This window comes from Brassica rapa, chromosome A09 (assembly GCF_000309985.2).
Source record: "Brassica rapa cultivar Chiifu-401-42 chromosome A09, CAAS_Brap_v3.01, whole genome shotgun sequence".
Lineage (NCBI taxonomy): Eukaryota > Viridiplantae > Streptophyta > Magnoliopsida > Brassicales > Brassicaceae > Brassica > Brassica rapa.
In genome coordinates, this window is record NC_024803.2 from 24,789,391 (window position 1) to 24,809,264 (window position 19,874).

Sequence of the window (19,874 nt, forward strand, 5' to 3'; positions counted from 1 at the left end):
TTAGAAATAAGATATTAATTGTGATTGTAAGTTAAGGAATTGTGGTTTTAAAATTTTGGAATGGAAATAATAGATTGAGGTTAAAGGGAAGATGGGTTTGGGGTTTGAAATATATGAAGTAGAAGATAAGGAAGATGGGGTTTGGGGTTTCGGATTTTAGGGATTTAAACATAATCCTCGTAATTTCCTCGTAATATATCGATGAAATAACAACGAAATTAAAAAATAAAGAAGGTGGGACTCTTTAATTCCACGTAAGCAGAAATCGTCGTAAACACCTCGTAACCGGAAAACCCGGGCCTTGTTATTTCCTCGTAGAATAAAAAAGCGGCCTCGCTAATTCCTCATAAATTAACGACCAATTAGGGACTGCTGTTGTAATATTTGAAAAAAGAAGAGAAGAAAGATACTGGAATCACAGGTGGAAAGAAACAAGGCGAGACCTACGTAAGTCTAGCCTTGTCTCCGCCCACATATGTTCCAGTATTTTCTTCTCCTTTTTTTTCAATCTTTCTAATTTGAGAAGCAAACTGGTGAGTAATTATCTCTGATTTGAGAAGCAAATTGGTGAGTTTATCTTTGATTTGAGAAGCAAACTGGTGAGTATTTATAGAAAATTTAGAAAGGTTTTACGACCAATTAGCTTCCTCTCATTCCTCGTAAATAAAAAAACGGGCCTCGCTAATTCCTCGTAAATGAACGAGGACTTTACGAGGAAACCAAACACGGGCCTCGCGAGTTCCTCGTTAAAGGGAAGATGGGTTTAGGCTTTGGAATATATGAAGTAGAAGATAAGAAAGATGGGGTTTGGGGTTTGGAATATGTGAAATAGAAATAAGGAAGATGGGGTTTGGGGTTTTAGGGATTTAAACATAATCCTCGCTATTTTCTCGTAAACTAACGAGGAGCTTACGACGTATCCTAAAAAATTAAAGAACGCGAGACTCGTTAATTCCACGTAAGCACAATTCGTCGTAAAGACTTCGTAATAGGAAAACGCGGGCCCCGCTAATTCCTCGTAGAATAAAAACACGGGCCTCGGTAATTCCTCGTTAATCAACAAGGACATTACGAGGAAACATAACGCGGGCCTCGTTAATTCCTCGTAAAGAAAAACACGGGCCTCACTAGTTCCTTGTAACTTTATGAGGAAATTACGACGATTACTAATTTATTATATATACACGCGAGCTTCTCACTTCCATTTCGTCTCCACTTCCTCTCTCTTTCGTAGCAATGGTACGTACTCTCTCTATTTCCTCTCTAATTTGATTAGTTTAGGATAAATTAGGTAGTTAGTGTAGGGAATTTAGATTAGCTTTACTGATTTTATGTTAATTAGTGTTGATTAGGTGGTTGATGTAGGGAATTTAGCTAGATTTATAGAATTTGTTATTTATAGAATTTGTTAATTAGTGTTGATGTTAATTTTTTAAAAACATTTTTCCAGACGGTTCGAAGGAACAGACTTACTCCCCATTACAGAGAGATGTTCGGTGAGCGTGGTAGTCGTTTATACCCGTCTTCTTCAGCTTCTTCGGGTCCGGCGACTGTCCCCGAGACTTAGTCTTCTCAGAGAGTCTCTCGGTCGCCTTCTTCTAGTGCACCATCGGTTCCTCATGTGCCTCCTCTGATGGCTCCTCCGACGATGCCTCCTCCTGTGCCTCCTGCGATGGCTCCTCCGATGCCCGCCGGGATGAATTTGATGATGCCTCCAAGTGCTCCTTACTCACTGTACACTGTCGAGGACCTTCTCGGTCAGCCAGACAGAGAAGGTTTACCAGTCATGGACCCCGACCGACTTGACGGAACTTTGTGGTATGTTAAATTAATTATTTTTTTTAATTTTTTAAAAATTCTTTTCTGACATTAATAAATAATTTATACTTTAAATTTGTTTTTTTCAGGTTTGGGGTTGACGGATGTCTTGCATCGGACGTAACCAACACGATCAAAGGTTACTTCTCCATGGCAAATCCGAACTGGAAAAAGATGCCGATCTACGTCAGAAAGACGTGGTTCAAAATTTACGCTGTAAGTTACTATTAATTAATTATATAAACTTTAATTTATTCATGATTTGTATATATTTTTTAAACTAATTATTAGTTTAATTTTTTTTACAGCAAAAATATCATTGGTCCATGGGGGTCAATGAGAGGGTGAGGAAAGCGTTTTACGCGAAGGCGAAAGTTCGCTTGTTGGACACGATCTCCAACTGGAAGGGTGACTGGATCGTGAAAGGGTATGAGTGTTGCAAACCCGCTGAGCTCACCACAGATGTGTGGGATGGCCTCATCCGTTATTGGCGGGATCCTGACGCCATTAGAATCGCCCAGTCTCGCTCTGCCTCCCGTAACACGATAGATGAGCACGGCCATGGGCCGATGCTTCACTCTACGGGCCAAAAACCTCATGCCGGTGTCCGTTTGGAAATGGTAATTAAATATTTTATTTAATTAATTTTTTAATATATATATATATATATATATATTCTAACTTTTTTAAATGTTTTTTAGGCCAAAGAGACGGGACAATTCCCGTCTCTTTTGCAACTTTACGAGAGGACCCACAAAAACAGGACGGGCCAATTTCTAGATGACAAGTCCGAGCAAATCTTCAACGACTTTGTTGCTCAGGTTGATGACCGCCAGATCCAGCTGACCCAACAGTCCACCGACGGATTACCCGTCACCTTATCCACACTTGAAGTGGATAAAATTTACGAGGAGTTAAATTTTTTAAAATTTTAATTTTTTTATTATTAATTTAATTTAACTTTAAATTTTTAGTAACAATATTTATTTTTTGTTCTTAAGGTTGTCCCTAAGAAAAAGGGACGTACGTTGGGGATTGGTTCCGTCAACGATGTTCCGAGAGCGACATCGTCTTATGTTCAGACACGGGAATATGAAGTCACTCAGCTGCGTAGAGAGTCCACTCAGCTGCGTAACGAGTTGGACTCGATGCGATCTGCGTTCGTAGCTCGTGTGGGTGGAGTCGAGGGCTTCTTCGACGTTATAATGGCCACAAATCCGGAGTGGGAGTCTTTGTTGAGGAACATGCGACGATAAAATCTCATTCCAGGCGAATCATCATCCGACACACATGCCGAGGCGGATGTAGAGAGGAGAAGTGATGAATTCTACCGGGCGATGAACGACTCTTAGTTCTTTTTTTCCGGTTGTTGTTTTATAAATTCAAAACTTATTTATATATAAAATATTTTCGTATTGATTTTTTTTTTAAATTTAATTTTATTAATAAATTAAATAATTTTAATTATTTTTTAATTATATTTTTAAATTCTGTAAAATAAAAAACGAAGTAAATTCGTAGCTAATTTACGACTTATTTACGTGAAAAGTTTATGAGGAAATGATGAGGAAGGTTAAACGAGTATTTTACGAGGAAATACTTTAGAGGTATTTACGTGTAATTTACGAGTTTTGAGATAAATACGTGTAGTTTACGAGGAACTCTTTTCGAGGTATTTATGAGGAAACATAGCAACAGTCTTACTTGGAATAATTATGTGGTTTTTATGACGAAATGATGTACTTCGTCTTTACGACGAAAGGTTTTTCTCGCTAAGTTACGACGAATTGGCGAGGAAATATGCGTTACGACAAACGAGTAACGATGAAACGTTTTTCCTCGCTAATTCCTCGTAATGTCTCTTTTACGACGAACTCACGAGGAATACCGCAATCGTTAATCTTATGTTTTCTTGTAGTGTTGTATCCATTATATAATTTTGGACCATTTAGATAAATAAACTAAAGTATATTAATTTCATATTTACTAGAGTACATTAGGTATGATTTATAAACATATAAAATTCATTGGCGTTAGATTCACTATTGTTTGATCTGTTTTTGTTACATCACTATTGTTTAGTCTGTTTTTTTTCTTACATCACTATTTGTTTGGTCTGTTTCGAAAACTATATTACACAACAAAAATTAAAATTATAAAGTAGAGAGAGACTGTTGAATTGGAGAGAAAAGAGAGTGGGAGGAAGATGTCAAGGCTGGTCCAGCTCAAATCGGGTAAAACTATCAAAATTCCAATTTTGTCCTTTGTTTTGCGAAAATCTGATTGTAACATACCCTACCAATAAGACAACGCCACGTGAACACAATAGACATGATGGTGGGAGAGGACAACAACATGGGATAGGCACATGAATTTGTGTTTATTTTATATATTATTTTCAATTTTAACCAAAAAAAGAAAAAAAATCAATAGGTTCACTGGCAATGAGATGTATGCGGATCCAAATTTAACTTTTAAAGCCCTCCTTCCATATAATAATAATAATACAAATAAAATTTAATGTTAATAAAAATATGTGGACCCTTTTAAATATAAAAAGAAAAGAAAAAGAGAGGTGAAGAAAAGTGGGTTTAACAATTATTTGCTGCAAAGTTAGAAGAGGCTCAGCTTTATTAACTTCTGTTTGCTTTCATTCTCTCTATCTATCTATCATCATCCTCGTAATCCTCATCTCTCCTTTCTAACACCTAGTTGCAGTAAAAATAAGGCTGCTTCTTTCTCTTCCTCCATAGTCAATGGTTTTATGAAGAAGCCGTGAGAGAGAGAGTGTGTGTGTGTAGAATAAAAGAGTGGTGGATTCAAATCAGGACTGGTGAATCTAGAGATGGAGCAAGGAGCTGGAGGAGGTAATGAAGTGGTGGAGGAAGCTTCACCAATCAGCTCAAGACCCCCGGCTAATATGGAAGAGCTAATGAGATTCTCAGCGGCGGCGGATGACGGTGGAGGGTTGGGAGGAAGCTCGTCTTCTTCGTCGGGGAACAGATGGCCGAGAGAAGAAACGCTTGCGCTTCTCAGGATCCGATCTGAAATGGATTCTACTTTCCGTGACGCCACTCTCAAAGCCCCTCTTTGGGAACACGTTTCCAGGTTTCTCTCTCTCTCCTCCATTACTTCTTGAGTTCTCATCAATGGTGTTTCTCTATCTGCATGTGTTTCCAACGCTTACTTTTTTATTTTATTTTATTTTTGCTGTTACTTATAAATAATAAATAATATATTCGAGATCAAGCATCTTCACCATCCCAAGAAAATTAAAGAACTGTTTGTTTATACAGCAAGAAAGGCTCATGAGTTTCTGGGACGTTTTAGATTTTACGATCCCAATACTCTTTTTTTTTGTAATTATTCCGATCGAACAGTACGTATTAATTTTCCAGCTAGCAATGAAAAAAAAAAGGACAGAAACTGAGGTTTGATGTTTGAATGGCACACAGGAAGCTGTTGGAGTTAGGCTACAAACGCAGTGCTAAGAAATGCAAAGAGAAATTCGAAAACGTTCAGAAATACTACAAACGCACTAAAGAAACGCGCGGTGGTCGGCATGACGGTAAAGCTTACAAGTTCTTCTCTCAGCTCGAAGCTCTCAACACTACTCCTCCTTCCTCTTCTCTCGACGCCACTCCTCTCTCCGTCGCCAATCCCATCCAACCGCCTCCTTCTTCATCTCATTTCCCAGTCTTCCCTCTACCGCAGACCCAACCGCACACTGTCTCTTTTACACCCAATGTACCTCCTCCTCCTCCTCCAATGGGTCCCACCTTTCCCGGAGCGACCTTCTCCTCTCACAGCTCATCGACGGCTTCAGGAATGGGGTCTGATGATGAAGATATTATGGACGTGGATCAGGCGGGTCCCAGCAGCCGCAAACGCAAACGTGGTAACCGGGGAGGCGGCAAGATGATGGAATTATTCGATGGTTTGGTGAGGCAGGTGATGCAGAAGCAAGCGGCTATGCAGAGGAGCTTTCTTGAAGCCCTTGAGAAGAGAGAACAAGAGCGTCTCCATCGTGAAGAAGCTTGGAAACGCCAAGAGATGTCTCGTTTAGCTCGGGAACACGAGATCATGTCTCAAGAACGAGCCGCTTCTGCTTCTCGCGATGCCGCAATCATCTCACTGATTCAGAAAATCACTGGCCACACTATTCAGTTACCTCCTTCTTTCTCATCACAACCGTCTCCCCCGCCGCCACCCGCAGCTAAACGCCCTTCATCACAACCACCTCAACTACAACCAATAATGGCCATTCCACAACAACAGGTTCTTCCTCCTCCTCCTCCTCAACCACAACAAGAGGTGATCATGAGCTCTGATCAATCGTCGCCCTCATCATCGCGGTGGCCAAAGGCGGAGATTCTTGCGCTTATAAACTTGAGAAGCGGAATGGAACCAAGGTACCAAGACAATGTCCCTAAAGGACTTTTATGGGAAGAGATCTCATCTTCCATGAAGAGAATGGGATACAACAGAAACGCAAAGAGATGCAAAGAGAAATGGGAAAACATCAACAAATACTACAAGAAAGTTAAAGAAAGCAACAAGGAACGTCCTCAAGATGCCAAGACCTGTCCCTACTTTCACCGCCTCGATCTTCTTTACCGCAACAAAGTACTTGGAACCGGTGGCAGTTCTAGTGCGTCTGCTCTACCTCATCAAGACCAAATATCAACGGTACAAAAGCAGAGTCCGGTCTCTGCAGTGAAGCCCCCACAAGGAGTTGTTACCGTCGGGTCAGCTTCAAGCGAGGAAGAAGAACCTAGAGAGGAAAGTCCACAAGGAACAGAGAAGGTACAAACTTTGCTTTTCATTTCCAAAATGTTAGTTGCTTTTGTTTCTTAATAACTAAAAATCTTGATTTGTTGTAATTGAAGCCAGAAGACCTTGTGATGAAAGAGCTGATGCAACACCAACAACAAGATTCAATGATAAGTGAGTATGAAAAAATTGAGGAGTCTCACAATTATAATAACATGGAAGAAGAAGAGGAAGAGGAAGAGGAAGAGGAGATGGATGAAGAACTAGACGAGGATGAGAAATCTGCGGCTTATGAGGTTGCATTTCAGAGCCCTGCAAACAGAGGAGGCAATGGCCACACCGAGCCACCTTTCTTGACAATGGTTCAGTAAATCTTAATCACTGTTTCTGAATTTCCCTCGTCCCAAGAAAATGTACTTATGTGTGCATAGTTTCTAAACAACACCCCCAAAAACACAAAACACCATCTGACACCAGAAACTGAAAATCAAGGTCTCATCAATCTTGATTTCCAGTGAATACAATTCTTTCTTCACATTCTTTCCCTTTGTTTCTTTTCTTTCTCGCTGTCTCTTGTTTGTTTCTCGGTTCTTTGTTTTCTTCTTAAACACATACACACCCACCCACCCTCATGAACAAAAACTCTAGCTAAAGGTCTTTTAGTTTATTTGGAGTTGTAATTTATCAGCAAGTCTCAATCTTTTTTTTTTCTTCTTTAAACATTTGTTGATTGGTTAATTGGGGAATAAAGAGTCTTTTTTTTTCCTTGAGGAGACCTAAGATTTCAAAAACAAGGAGATACTGTAAATCTTTATTTCTTTATGGTGTTTTAAAGCATTTATTTTTACTTTATTTCTGCTGCTTTGACTTGATAGATGAAAAAGATTGGCTTATTCATATTCACTTTGCTTCTGTTTTTTTTCTTTGACTGAGAAGAGACTCACTCAAAGCCATAGCTTGAGAAAGAGGAGAAGAGAAGAAAGAATATGTGTTTTATGTTATATCCCTTTTGCGGCGCCCACAAAGACACAAACCGATAAGCCATTTATTCATTTGTGTCACGATCAGTTAAATAGAGTCACTCAAAGTTTTGTTCTTTTGTTTCAACTTTCACCCTTTTTATTTTATTTTCATTATAATCAAAAGCATGTGCAGCTTTTGTACTTACAACGACAAGACTCGTGCCACTTTCATTGTTCATCTTCTGTTTGTTGCTTTTTAATACCTTCAAAAGCTGTTTCAGAATATTATTGATTTTTACTGCAATACTAATCATATATAGAGGAAACCCCCTTTAAAAAAATACAGAAAATCATAAAAGCTGGTTATACGAATGGAGAGAATATACAAACATGGACTGAGACAGCATGATCATACCAAAAAAAAAGAAAGAAAGAAAAGATTCTGTATCTTTTTGATAGAGAGAGTAATAATGGAGGAAATGGGTACAGGTAAGAAAGAGTAAACACCACTTTGATTGCCAACTTGCTTTCACCTCTTTGTGTCTTACACAGCTGCCCCAACGTGCAATCATTTATATATGTCTATATGTATCTAATTATACATATATTACAATGTAATGCTTGTGTATAAAATACACCAAGAGCCTGTCCTACCCATGTGCATTTGTTGTTTTCTTTATTCATTACACTTTATACTCTTCTTTATTTTTTTTGTTTAATTACGTATATTTAGGGTAACTCTAAAACAACCCAACATGTAATCAACAGTTTCACATGTTGATCCCACCATAAACTCAAAAGTTTAAGATCTGTTTTTAAGTCCCTCACATGTAGTTTCCTTTTTGATTAGGCTTTAGCTAACTTTTCTTGTCTACAAATCTATAATGTCATTTTGATTATGAGGTTCATACCATAGAACGAAAATTTTTTCATATTAAATTTTTTAAAAAAATTTGGGAGATTATCCTTCGCACAAGACTTGAACAAGGTACATACTTAGATTCTTAATCGGTCATTCGGGGGTTTTTGTTCACTATGTCAATTCTTCGCTAATATTTTATATTTTTAATAAACAGTCTAGTTATATCTCCAAAACCGAGTAAAATCAATCTGGCTCGATCAGTATCTCAAAGGGTATGGTGTACAAGTTGAGCTTTAAACAAAAAATAAAGGAGTTTTTAAGATTAAAGAGTTTGATTACCGCTTACGCAACGAAACTATAAACAAAAACACGTAACACACTCCAGCCTTAAAGCCTTTTGCAAAAAAAAAAAACACACTCCAGCCTCCGGTTCGAAGATAATATAGGTTCATAACCTTTTTTCCGTCAACAGATCCAGAACTTATTGGGTGAACAAAAATACTTATAAATATATAAGGCTAAATTTCCTTAACTATTTTTTGTTTATGTTTATTTTTTGTTTTTGTTTCAAAAATAGTATCTAGAAGTCAGATATTACCAAAATGAGTTTAATTAAAAGATAACAATTATATCCTCATCTATCATTTTAACTAATTATTTATTAAATAAATAAAATAAATGAATAACTAAAAATGCAAAATAAAATATTTAAAAAATCTATTTTTTTTAGAATTTTCTCCAATTTTGTTTTTTTCAATTTTTTTTTTTATTTTTTTTAAGAAATGAATTTTCTTTAAAAAAGTTTAGGGAAAACTTTCTGAGTATGATATCTTCTTGAATTTGATTTTAGAAACTTTCCTGATCTTTCTGAATTTGTAATTTTGTTTTACAAAGTTGAGAATGCTTTCATAAATGTCTAAATAGAATTATTTGAAAGTAACTTGTATGTATATTAAAAAAATTCTTCCCAAATTTGTATGTCATTTTTCTTAATTTGATATATGTTCATATTTAGAAAAGTATTACTCAATATATAACATCTATCAAACATTACAAAGATGATTTAAAATATATTTAATATCTTTACTAGATTTTGACCCGCGCTTAAAAGCGCGGGTTCTTTTATTATAACAAAGTTTGATATAAATTAGTATTTTGTGATTGTTTTATATTATTATGTTACAAAGTCGACTTATATAAAAGAACTAATTTTTTAAAAAAAATTATATAATTCATGAATTACTTTATTTGAAATTCTGTATAAATCTTATGTAATTCTCTCGTACGCATGGGTATTTTACATGGACCCCAAAAACCAAACCAAAATCAACTCGAAAATACTGGTTCACGTTCACGTCGGGTCCAGAGAAATGTTTGTGTATATTAGATATATTTGTGTATTTTGGATATGTTTTTGATATACATATATTTTTAAGTTTTTGGTTTGAATTTGCGGGTATAGTTTTGGATTTCGAGTAAAAATTCAAATTTTAAAAATATATTTTTGGGTATTCAGATACAATTTTGAGTATTTTTTTGGTTCCTCGGTCAAATTTCGAGTACAGTTTTAGGTTTTTTGAGTATTTTCTGATTTTTCGGGTATTTGTTTAGATTTTGGATATTTTTCGTGTTTCGAGTATTTTTATGTTTATCGATTTTTATTTGAGTTCTAAATATCTGAACGGATCTATACCCGTTACGTACAAAAAATAACATATATTTTATAGGTATTTGAATTATGGAGTCGAAACCATCCATATCCGAAAGAAACCGATCCAAACCCAAATAATTTTTTTTCTAAATACCTAATTAGGTCCAAAAACTCCAGACCTAGCAAAATTCATTGATTCGTTTTATAAAATTTTGGGTGGAAAATACTTTTCAGGTTTGATCAATAATGTTTAATAGGACATGGCTCATTTATATTTCAAAAATTGATTTCGTAAAAAAATTTTGATCTAATGGAGGAGGATGGTATATATGACAATGACCCCTACATATTGAAATTTCGGTGCCGTTTATATGTATATATGTTAAATTGAAGGAAGTTGATTTAAGTAAAATAACATTTGAAACATTTCATATATGTTGTTATGATCTTATTAAAGTGGGTGAGATTTATTTAAATGTTAGAAGATATTATTTGGTTGCTATATAATAGGGGATAGTTATTAATATTTAGTTGTGTACAATAGGTTAGACTTAAAAATAAATAGGTGCAACAATCTTGTATAAGTAGATTTTGGAGGACTCCTTCGTATTGATAAAATTTAGATATCAAATTTATGATGTTCATCCAAAATCTTTTGGAAGATGTTCTACATATTTAAGAATACTTTATTCAATATATATATATATAATATAAATCTAATAAGATATTCGTAAATATATATATTCATAAAAATTGTTATATAAACATATTTAAGAATGTACGTATCTATACTATTATTTGCAAAGTAAATTTTTGGAATCGAGTTCTCACGTTAAAAGTTAAAGCGGTTAATATCTATAATACCCTTAATGAATTTTCTAAATAATTAATTATATAATCAAAAACGAATTTTAATTAATAATATTAACTTTTTGGAAAATAAGATAATTCTTATATATTGTGTTGTTATCTTAAAACATATTTTTCAATTATAAAATTTAAAAATAAACTATAAAAAAATTATAATAAATTCAGTGGTTAAAGTCAATGTTATCTTTAATAAATTTTAATTAATCTATACTATTATTTGCGAAGTAAATTTTTGGAGTCGAGCTCTCACGTTAAAAGTTAGAGCGGTTAATATCTATAATACCCTTAATGAATTTTATATATAATTAATTATATAACCAAAAACGAATTTTAATTAATAATATTAACTTTTTGGAAAATAAGATAATTCTTATATATTGTGTTGTTATCTTAAAACATATTTTTCAATTATAAAATTTAAAAATAAACTATAAAACAATTATAATAAATTCAGTGGTTAAAGTCAATGTTATCTTTAATAAATTTTAATTAAACATATATATTTAATTAGATTTTTGTCATATATATATATATATATATATGTTTGATTTAATTTTTTTGAAAACATAAATAATAAGTTATTATGATAGTTTTTGAATTAATAAAAAATAAACTAATAAATATTTGTTAAACGATTAAGCCCGCATATGCGGGCAAGACACCTAGTTTCAAATAAAATCTACGAAGATTTTTCAAAATTTTATGAAAATAGTATATATATTTATCAATATTTTCATAAATTTCATGAAAATATTATAATTATCAAAGTATTTATATATGGAAATTCATGAAAATATAATTCACATTCAGAAAAGTCTTAGTAAACTCAAATCTAGGAAGATATCATGCATACTAAAGGTCTTCCTAATTTTTTTAAAAGAAAAATCGTTTACTAGACAAAAAAATTTTAAAAGGTTTTGAAATTTTTTTGAACTTCTTTTAAAAATATGAAAATTTCAAGTTTTTTCCGGAAAAAAAAATTGATTTTCTCGGAAAACAAAAATTTTGACTTTTTTTTCAAAAATAAAAATTTGAAATTTAAAAATAAAAATAAAAATATTCATTTTTTAAAGTATTTATTTATTTATAGTATCTTTATAAAATAAATGTATAACTGTCATGTACTTTAATAAAACTGTTGGTTATATTAATCTTTGCATGCTATATTTGTAATAAAAATCTTTTTAGTGTTATTCTAGATAATCATCAAAATATTATTAATGAAACAATGTACTGAGGTTATCGTTTAAAACCTTAACGAGGAAGCTACCTTTTTCAAACTAGTGTTAAGTTCCAAGCACAAAGACATACAAATCAGTCAACGACAATCTATTGAGAATCTAATGACTAGAAACCCAACAAATGTTTGTTGAAAAATCTACAAAACCCAACCCATCAACTATCAATTCCCACTTCCATTTACATAAAAAGAAAGGGTCAATTTCCTTTTTTCAAGAACCTTAGGTACTTGTGCCCCAAGCAAACAAAATTTATCAAGTAAAAATAAATAATGGGGAGAAAGATCCGAAGTTGGGAACTATGAAGCTGTAGTCAATATAAGTAAAGCAGTTTAATCAAGCTCCGCTCTGCTTTTACTTCTCTTCATCTTAGCCTTGAATCTCGACTTAACCATCAATGTCTCTACTGTGTTTATGAAGTTTCCAACGGCCATCACAACCAGAAGAATGCCACAGATCAACACCTGCCACAGCATTCATGTTATCATCAGAAAACCATTGTGATAAAAAAAAAAGTATTTAAGATAAGCTTGCTTGGAAATGAGTAACAAGACCAGCCAGGGAGTGAGTTTTCGATATCCATTAGTTAACTAGTGCCTCCATCACGTTCTTTTTTTTTATTTTTGTGTGGGGTCAAACTGGTCCGTGAATAGACCAGTGAAGATAACGCAAAAAAGTGCTAGCAGAAAAGAGATTAATATACCTGCCACTCGGCGACTACCCCAGTTAACGCTGTCCTTAGTAACTGCAGACCAACGTATGCTTCAAAGCCCTGAGTTTTACCAAAAGTATAATACAAACACGTTAACATACAATAGGAAAAAACAACCTCATCTGACGCTTCCTTTGGATTGAGGGGAAGTAAGGACATCATAGATCTTTGTTTTACTTAGTATATATATATATATATATATATATATATCTTCAAAGAGATATTTGAGTTCCATATATATCCTTATGGAAGTCAGTAGATACAATCACTAGTAACCACACAAGCTTGGTTTATGGTGCATGAAGCTTCAAGATGCTTTAAGCATACGTTCATAACCTCAATGCGAAACTGATTTCGCAAAAAAAAGGTGAAACGGTTACCTGTAAAGTGAACAAAAGAGGACATAACAGCCATAATTGCCCATCTACTCCAGCCGTTTCTCCCCATACAACGTCCATTCTCTTAGCCTGAAAATGACCAGCAATGAAATGTTTTTACAGCCAGGCGTACAGGGTTTGGAGCAGAGATAAATGTAAAATAGAATGGCACCTTTCCAAGTGCAATGCGAGTGTATAATCGTTGGCGCTGATATCTATTTTGCAGAAGCATCGCAACACCTTGCATCATAGCCCATTGGAGGAAAAGACGGACTCCTTTCTGTCAAAGATTTTGAATGATCCATCAACATTTTGTACTTGGTAGACTTTACTCTGCATATATGATAATGATAGTAATCAATACCTGCTTCTGAACACAGTTTGGTTGACCTTTGATTTCCCAAGTGAGACTGACAAGGGCCATAGCCATGGCACAATAATGATGATAAAGCCACCTATAAAAAAAGCATACCAGCCCAGAGGATTAAGTCATTTCCAATCCACAGGAGGGTGGGTATGTATGTTAATCAGAATTAGCCAAAACTAACGAATCGCTTGAGCTAAAAATCATCAACACACCAATGCGTTCAGTAATATCCTGGAAATGATAAAAGGATCAGATTTCTACTTGGCAGCAAAAATAAGCCACTTGTTCAGCAGCATTCCCATATACATTTTAGAGGAATATTAAACAGCGGCTGCATTACATTTCCTATAGAAAAACTAACATCCATTCAATCCTTATGCCTCAAAAAGGCTTTTGCAGAGATCCAAAAAACAGAGGCAAAACACCCTAAAGTTAATAATAAAAAAAAAGGAGTGTCTGCAGCAGACAGAACCTAACTAACGGAAAGAGAGACTATCACCAAAAGATAAACGAACCCCACTTCCAAAGGAAGGAACATGAAAATGAACGTAGAACCTAAGATCAACATACAATATATCATAACATATCATGTGATCTCTAGCAATAGCATAGCAAATGCATCACCTAGAATAATTAAAATTTTGACAGAGTGGATGATAAGGGATAAAAGCAATCATAAGAGTACCAGGAACGGATGTCACTCCCGTTGGCTCTCAATATGTTCTCTCGCATAGCCAAACCAGCATAAAGGAACAGAAGCCAAGCCTGATTGATAAAAAGGGAGATCACAATAAGTTGATACAAGAATCTAAAATCAAGGGGTAGAGAATACCTCGTAGAGCTGAACAGGGAAAGCAGGCAAACATCCACCCCAGACATAAGATCTCAGGGTCAAAAGTATTGCTGGGAAAACAAGAAAAAGAAGAGCCGTCCTATCCTATTCCCATTATAAAAAAACAAATTCACGTTATGAAGAGACATGACAATGGAGAGGGGGAGTAAAAGCAAAAAAACACTAACTCTGTAGCTATTGTATTCTTCTTTGACTTTAAGCTGTATATCTTTCCTCGAGGCTCGAACATTGACAGGTCCCAAGAACATTCTTACAAAGCGTCCTGAAGAGAAAGGATCAAATCATTTACTACAAAACAGAAGTGAATAAGAGAGAGAGAGAGAGAGAGAGAGAGAGAGAGAGAGAGAGAGAGAAACCTTGAGGTTTGGAGGGGAGGAAGGAGGAAGAGTCCCCATCGGCAAGCATGCATCTAGCTCGTTGCAGATCCTCCTCCAGCTGCAAAGATTGAAACTTTTTTTATTTACAAGATTCGATAGAGATCAAAAGGGGATGTGAAGAATAATGCCTTGTCGAAGAGCTTGGGATCGAGATGCTTGTCGGAGACGAGGGTGGAGTGTAGGCGGGTGATTGATGCCTCGACGGCGGAGGATCTCTTGCGGAGAGAGAGCTCTTCGTGGGATGAAGAAGCCACGAATGAGGTGGCTGAGTCGTGGAGGTCCTTCACCTGCTCCACGATACGTCTCACTTCTTCTTCAACCTCCATGGTCTCTGATGCGATCTGTCCGGACGAGGGAGGCAGAGTTGGAAAGGGAACGATTTTGTAGAGATGGCGGAACTAAAGGTTGGGGTTGATTTGATGTTTCTCAAATTGACGAGGTCCTTAGTTGCAATTATGGATCAAATCGCACGCATCTTTTGATTCTTTCTTCTTGCTCTTTCTAATAAACCTTAATTCATAATAAAAAAACAAATGATACTATTTCATGTCGGCATGATGGCAAAAGTTAAAATAAACGTTGAATAAAAGAAAGTTGATAATTTCTTGAGAAAGTTCATCATTTCAAGTTTATGTGAAAGTTGATATTTCTTGAGAAAGCTGAACATTTCAAGTTCATTCGAAAAAGTTGATCATTTCTTGGTATTTTCTAAATATTGATGTTTCAGTTATTCCTAGAGTAACAGATTCATTCTTCAGCAATAAAATGTTATGAACCAAAATATTCATAAGAAAATATAACAAGTGTAAGTTTCGAAAAAAAAATATATATATATATATATATATATATATAACAAGTGTATATTTTCCAAGAAAGAAGATTCACTATTTCTAGAATCAACTGAAACAAAATTCAATTAAACTCATACCGCTATGAATGCACTGAACATCACTTGGAAGTAAGAATCCCCTATGTCACGAAACAATGAGCTGCCCAAAAAAGTTCCAAACAAGAATGATAAATTGAGTGTTGCTTGACGTTATTTATAAAATCACATGGACATGGCAACGTTTTGGAGAAAACAACATTTAAAAAAAAAAAATTAATCCAAGCCAACCTAATGCCTAAAAGTTGCCTAATACGATTATACGAGACTACGAGTATATAGCTAACTTTGTTCCGGTGGCTATAAAAAAAGCTAACCTTGTTCGTTAAATCAATTGTTTATCATAAGCCCAACTAAAATAGATAGGACAAGTCTACCCAAAGCCCAGAATCTGTAGAATTCTTTTCAGAAAATTCTCTCATATAAGAGATGTCCATATACTAACATGAATCGATTGATGGTTGAAGACGAGTCTTTCTCGAAAATAGAGATGATGTGAAAAACAATCAAATCAGCAAAAGAGTGGCATGCAGCATTGCCACCCCAAAAATCGAAACAAACATCTGCTTCAACTAAAGATTGTTCCGCTATGGATCTTCTTCCCCAGATATTGATAAACGTCTCTCTTGTATACTCGAATGCTGCATGGAATACTCCTTCAATGGCAGGTGGTTTTGGTTGGCTGGGCACATACTCCACAGGATCAATATTTTTTCAAAGAACATGTATCCGCTAATATGTTGCTTCACTAAAAGCAGTTTTTTCAGAGGTTGTTTCTTCAGGTCTTATAGACGTGGTCTGCTTTACAGATTCAAAAACTCTGATTGATATTCTTACATGAAACAAGTCTGTGTTTTCTCTACAAAGGATCCTCAATGACATCAGTGTGTTGAGTAGATCCCAGAACTCTTATCTCCTTTAGGTTTATTTCTCGAATTTGTAATGAGACTGCTGATAACCTTGCGGAAAACGCTATGTTTGTAATGTCTAACAATTCCTCTGGAATTGGAAACTCTGTAACCGACTGATTAGAGAAGTAAAAAAAAAAATTGACCAAAAAAAAAGAAGGAGATGTCCATATTAGGAGAATGATATGTATTATTGATACGATGGTACACAGTATATACACGTAAGGTTTTGACAAGAGATATTTATACAATACTCTTTTTATATATATACTCTCTAAGCCTCCTCAAGATGGATGTACTTCGTAATTTCAATCTTATTGTATAGTTCTTGAAACTTTTATCTATGTAGAGGTTTTGTTAACGCTTATGCAAGCTGGTCTCTGGTGGATACATGTGCAACACGAGTTCTCCGGTTGATATTATAAGTCCACATGTATCATGCGAGAATGGAAGATGGGATTGACACACAAGTAGGTGGAACCGACATTATCACAGTAAATAACATGCGCATTTGGTAAAACAATGCCAAGTTCTGATAGCAGAGAACAAACCCATCAAATTTCAGATATTGTATTGGCGACGGCAGGACATTCAGCCTCGGTGTTGGACCGATCAACTCATGTTTGTTTCTTCGCGGACCATGAGATGGGTGTCGCGCCAAGACATATGATGTAAGTGCTGGTGGAAACATAATCATCGGGATTACCAGCCAAATTTGCATCCGAGTAAGCATGAAGCAAGAGAGGAGATTTCTTGTGAATAAGTATTCCATGAGATACAGTTCCATCCATATAGCATAGAACCCATTTAGCTGTTTGCCAATGGTCATCGGTAGGTTTTTGCATGAATTGTGAGAGTTTGCTCACTGCATAAGAAATATCTGGTCGTGTAAAGGTGAGGTATTGTAAACTGCCAACTACCATTCTAAATTCAGTCGGGTTCGTTAGTGAGTTGCCGTAGGTGAGAGTGAGCTTAGGGTGTGAGGCCATTAGAGTAGATACATGTTTGGCTTAAGAATCTTAGTCTTGGTGATAGTAGGTCCTGAATATATTTTGTTTGCATGAGATGTAACACATAATATGTGCGTGTTACCTCGATGCCAAGAAAATATGATAAATTTTCAAGATCTTTGATAGAGAAGCGTGTCGCAAGCATTTGAATAATCTGATAACCAATTCGGTGCTTCTTTCAGTGACCACAATGTCATCTTCGTACACAAGAATGAAAACATGGTGACCACCATTTGTATAGACAAAGAGTGATGTATATGCAACTGAATTTCGGAAACCAGCCGCAAGGAGAGTATGTTTCAGTTCTTCGTACAAAGTGTGTGGTGCTTGTCTGAGACAGCACACATGATGAGGCATGTTCAAGTACTAGCCGGACGGCGGTGGACTTAATCACCGGGCTGAAAAGTCTCAGCATAAACGAGTCTATACTTCTAGTTGAATCTGAGTGACAAGAATCTTGCTTTGTACCTGTCAATTTCACATGGTTCTTCTATAATCTCTACTTCGTCTCAATCTCTGGCCTTAATAGATGTTTTATATGTTCCTAATATTTATAATAATCTTATCTTTGTCTACCAATTATGCAACACTAATCAAGTATCTGTCAAAAGTTTTCTAACACAATTTCAGATGAATGATCTCAGCACAGGTTGCCAACCCCATCTACTTCCATCGCCTACTACCATGCTTCACCTTAGCCCAAAACCTCTTATCTCCTCTTGGCATTTAAGAATTGGTCACCCATCTACCCTTATGTTAAAGTCGGTTGTTGCTCAATTTTCTTTATCGTTGTGGATTCATTACAAAAATATTTTGCATTTATGATTTCCTCGTAAATAAAACCCATAAGTTACATTTTCATATAAATACTATCCATACACAAAACCACTCAAATTCATATATAGCGATGTGTGGACCTCATTTTTATGGTTCATTACACCCATACACATGGTATTATTCACTTAAACATAAATCACAAGTTCGTGAGACCTTCATCGCATTCAAGGCTTTGGTTGAAAACAAGTTCAACACCAAGATAGTGATGTTGTATTCTGATAATAGAGGTCAATATATTGGCCTCAAAACATTTCTCATCACCAACGGGATATCACACCTCATCTCACCGCCTCACACTCCTGAACAAAACGGTATCGGTAAGAGAAAGCATCGCCACATTGTAGATACTGGCCTTACCTTACTCAATTAAGTAAGAGTCCCAAAAACCTACTAGCATTATGCTTTCGCTATTGCCGTCTTTGTCATAAATAGACTGTCGTCTCCAATGCTCAACAACATATCTCCATACATTAAGCTCTTCAACCAATCGCCAAACTACTTTAAACTTTGGGTTTTTGGGTGCTTATGCTTCCCATGGCTGAGACCATATGCAAATCCAAAACTTGATGATCACTCTTCACCATGCGTCTTTCTCATCTACTCACTGACTCAAAGTTCATACTTGTGTTTGGAACCTACTACAGGCCGGATCTACAACTCCCGACATGTTTGGTTTGTCGAGAACTCATACTCTTTTGCAATGATCAACCCAAGTTATCATCTTTACCAACTATTCCTCCTGTAGAAACCTCCACAAACACATATCCAATAGCCATGCATGTTCCCATCCGGCCACTCGTATCTACTAGTTCACCAGCGCCACCGTGCATGGATCATCACCAGACTATAGTGCCATCACCATCTCCGGTAAATTCTGCAATATCAGCGGTAGAGCAGAGATTGTCTATCCCAAGAAACTCCGATAAATTTTGCAGTATCAGCGGTAGAGCAGATATTGTCTATCCCAAGCAACTCCGGTAAATTTTGCAGTATCAGCGGTAGAGCAGAGCTCGTCTATCCCAAGAAACCTTTGTGGATACCAGCCAATCTCTGCGAGGAATAGTATGGTGATGATTCCAAGCTCGGTGGTGCTGGTGAACTAGTAGATACAAGTAGCCAGATGGGAACATGCATGGTTAGTGGATAGGTGTTTGCAGAGGATTCTGCAGGAGGAATAGTCGGTGAAAATGATGACTTGGGTTGATCACGGCGAAAGAGGTATGAGTTCTCGACAAACTGAACATGTCGGGAGTTGTAGATCGGGCCTGTAGTAGGTTCCAAACACAAGTATTCTCTTTGAGTCAGCGAGTAGCCGAGAAAGACACATGGTGAAGAGCGATCATCAAGTTTTGTCTTTGCCTATGGTTTCAGTT

At 35.7% G+C, this 19,874-nt stretch overlaps 2 protein-coding genes across 3 annotated transcripts; one reads left to right on the plus strand and one right to left on the minus strand.

Moving 5' to 3' along the window:
* Positions 1-4,209: 4,209 nt before the first annotated feature.
* LOC103848630 (trihelix transcription factor GTL1) lies at positions 4,210-7,503 on the plus strand. 2 transcript variants are annotated; one of them, XM_009125500.3, is made up of 3 exons: positions 4,210-4,926; positions 5,274-6,624; positions 6,712-7,503. In XM_009125500.3, the coding sequence occupies exons 1-3, from the start codon at positions 4,664-4,666 to the stop codon at positions 6,721-6,723; spliced, it is 1,626 nt and encodes a 541-aa protein (XP_009123748.1). In that variant the 5' UTR covers positions 4,210-4,663; the 3' UTR covers positions 6,724-7,503. The 2 variants fall into 2 exon arrangements, with proteins under 2 accessions (XP_009123748.1, XP_009123747.1); XM_009125499.3 differs by having other exon boundaries at positions 4,285-4,926; positions 6,708-7,492.
* Positions 7,504-12,181: 4,678 nt separating this feature from the next.
* LOC103848628 (transmembrane protein 120 homolog) lies at positions 12,182-15,363 on the minus strand. The gene is made up of 10 exons (XM_009125498.3): positions 14,989-15,363; positions 14,840-14,918; positions 14,651-14,745; positions 14,463-14,567; positions 14,316-14,395; positions 13,628-13,718; positions 13,436-13,543; positions 13,267-13,353; positions 12,878-12,946; positions 12,182-12,638 (listed from the first exon to the last, which is right to left on the minus strand). The coding sequence occupies exons 1-10, from the start codon at positions 15,184-15,186 to the stop codon at positions 12,507-12,509; spliced, it is 1,044 nt and encodes a 347-aa protein (XP_009123746.1). The 5' UTR covers positions 15,187-15,363; the 3' UTR covers positions 12,182-12,506.
* Positions 15,364-19,874: the final 4,511 nt, after the last annotated feature.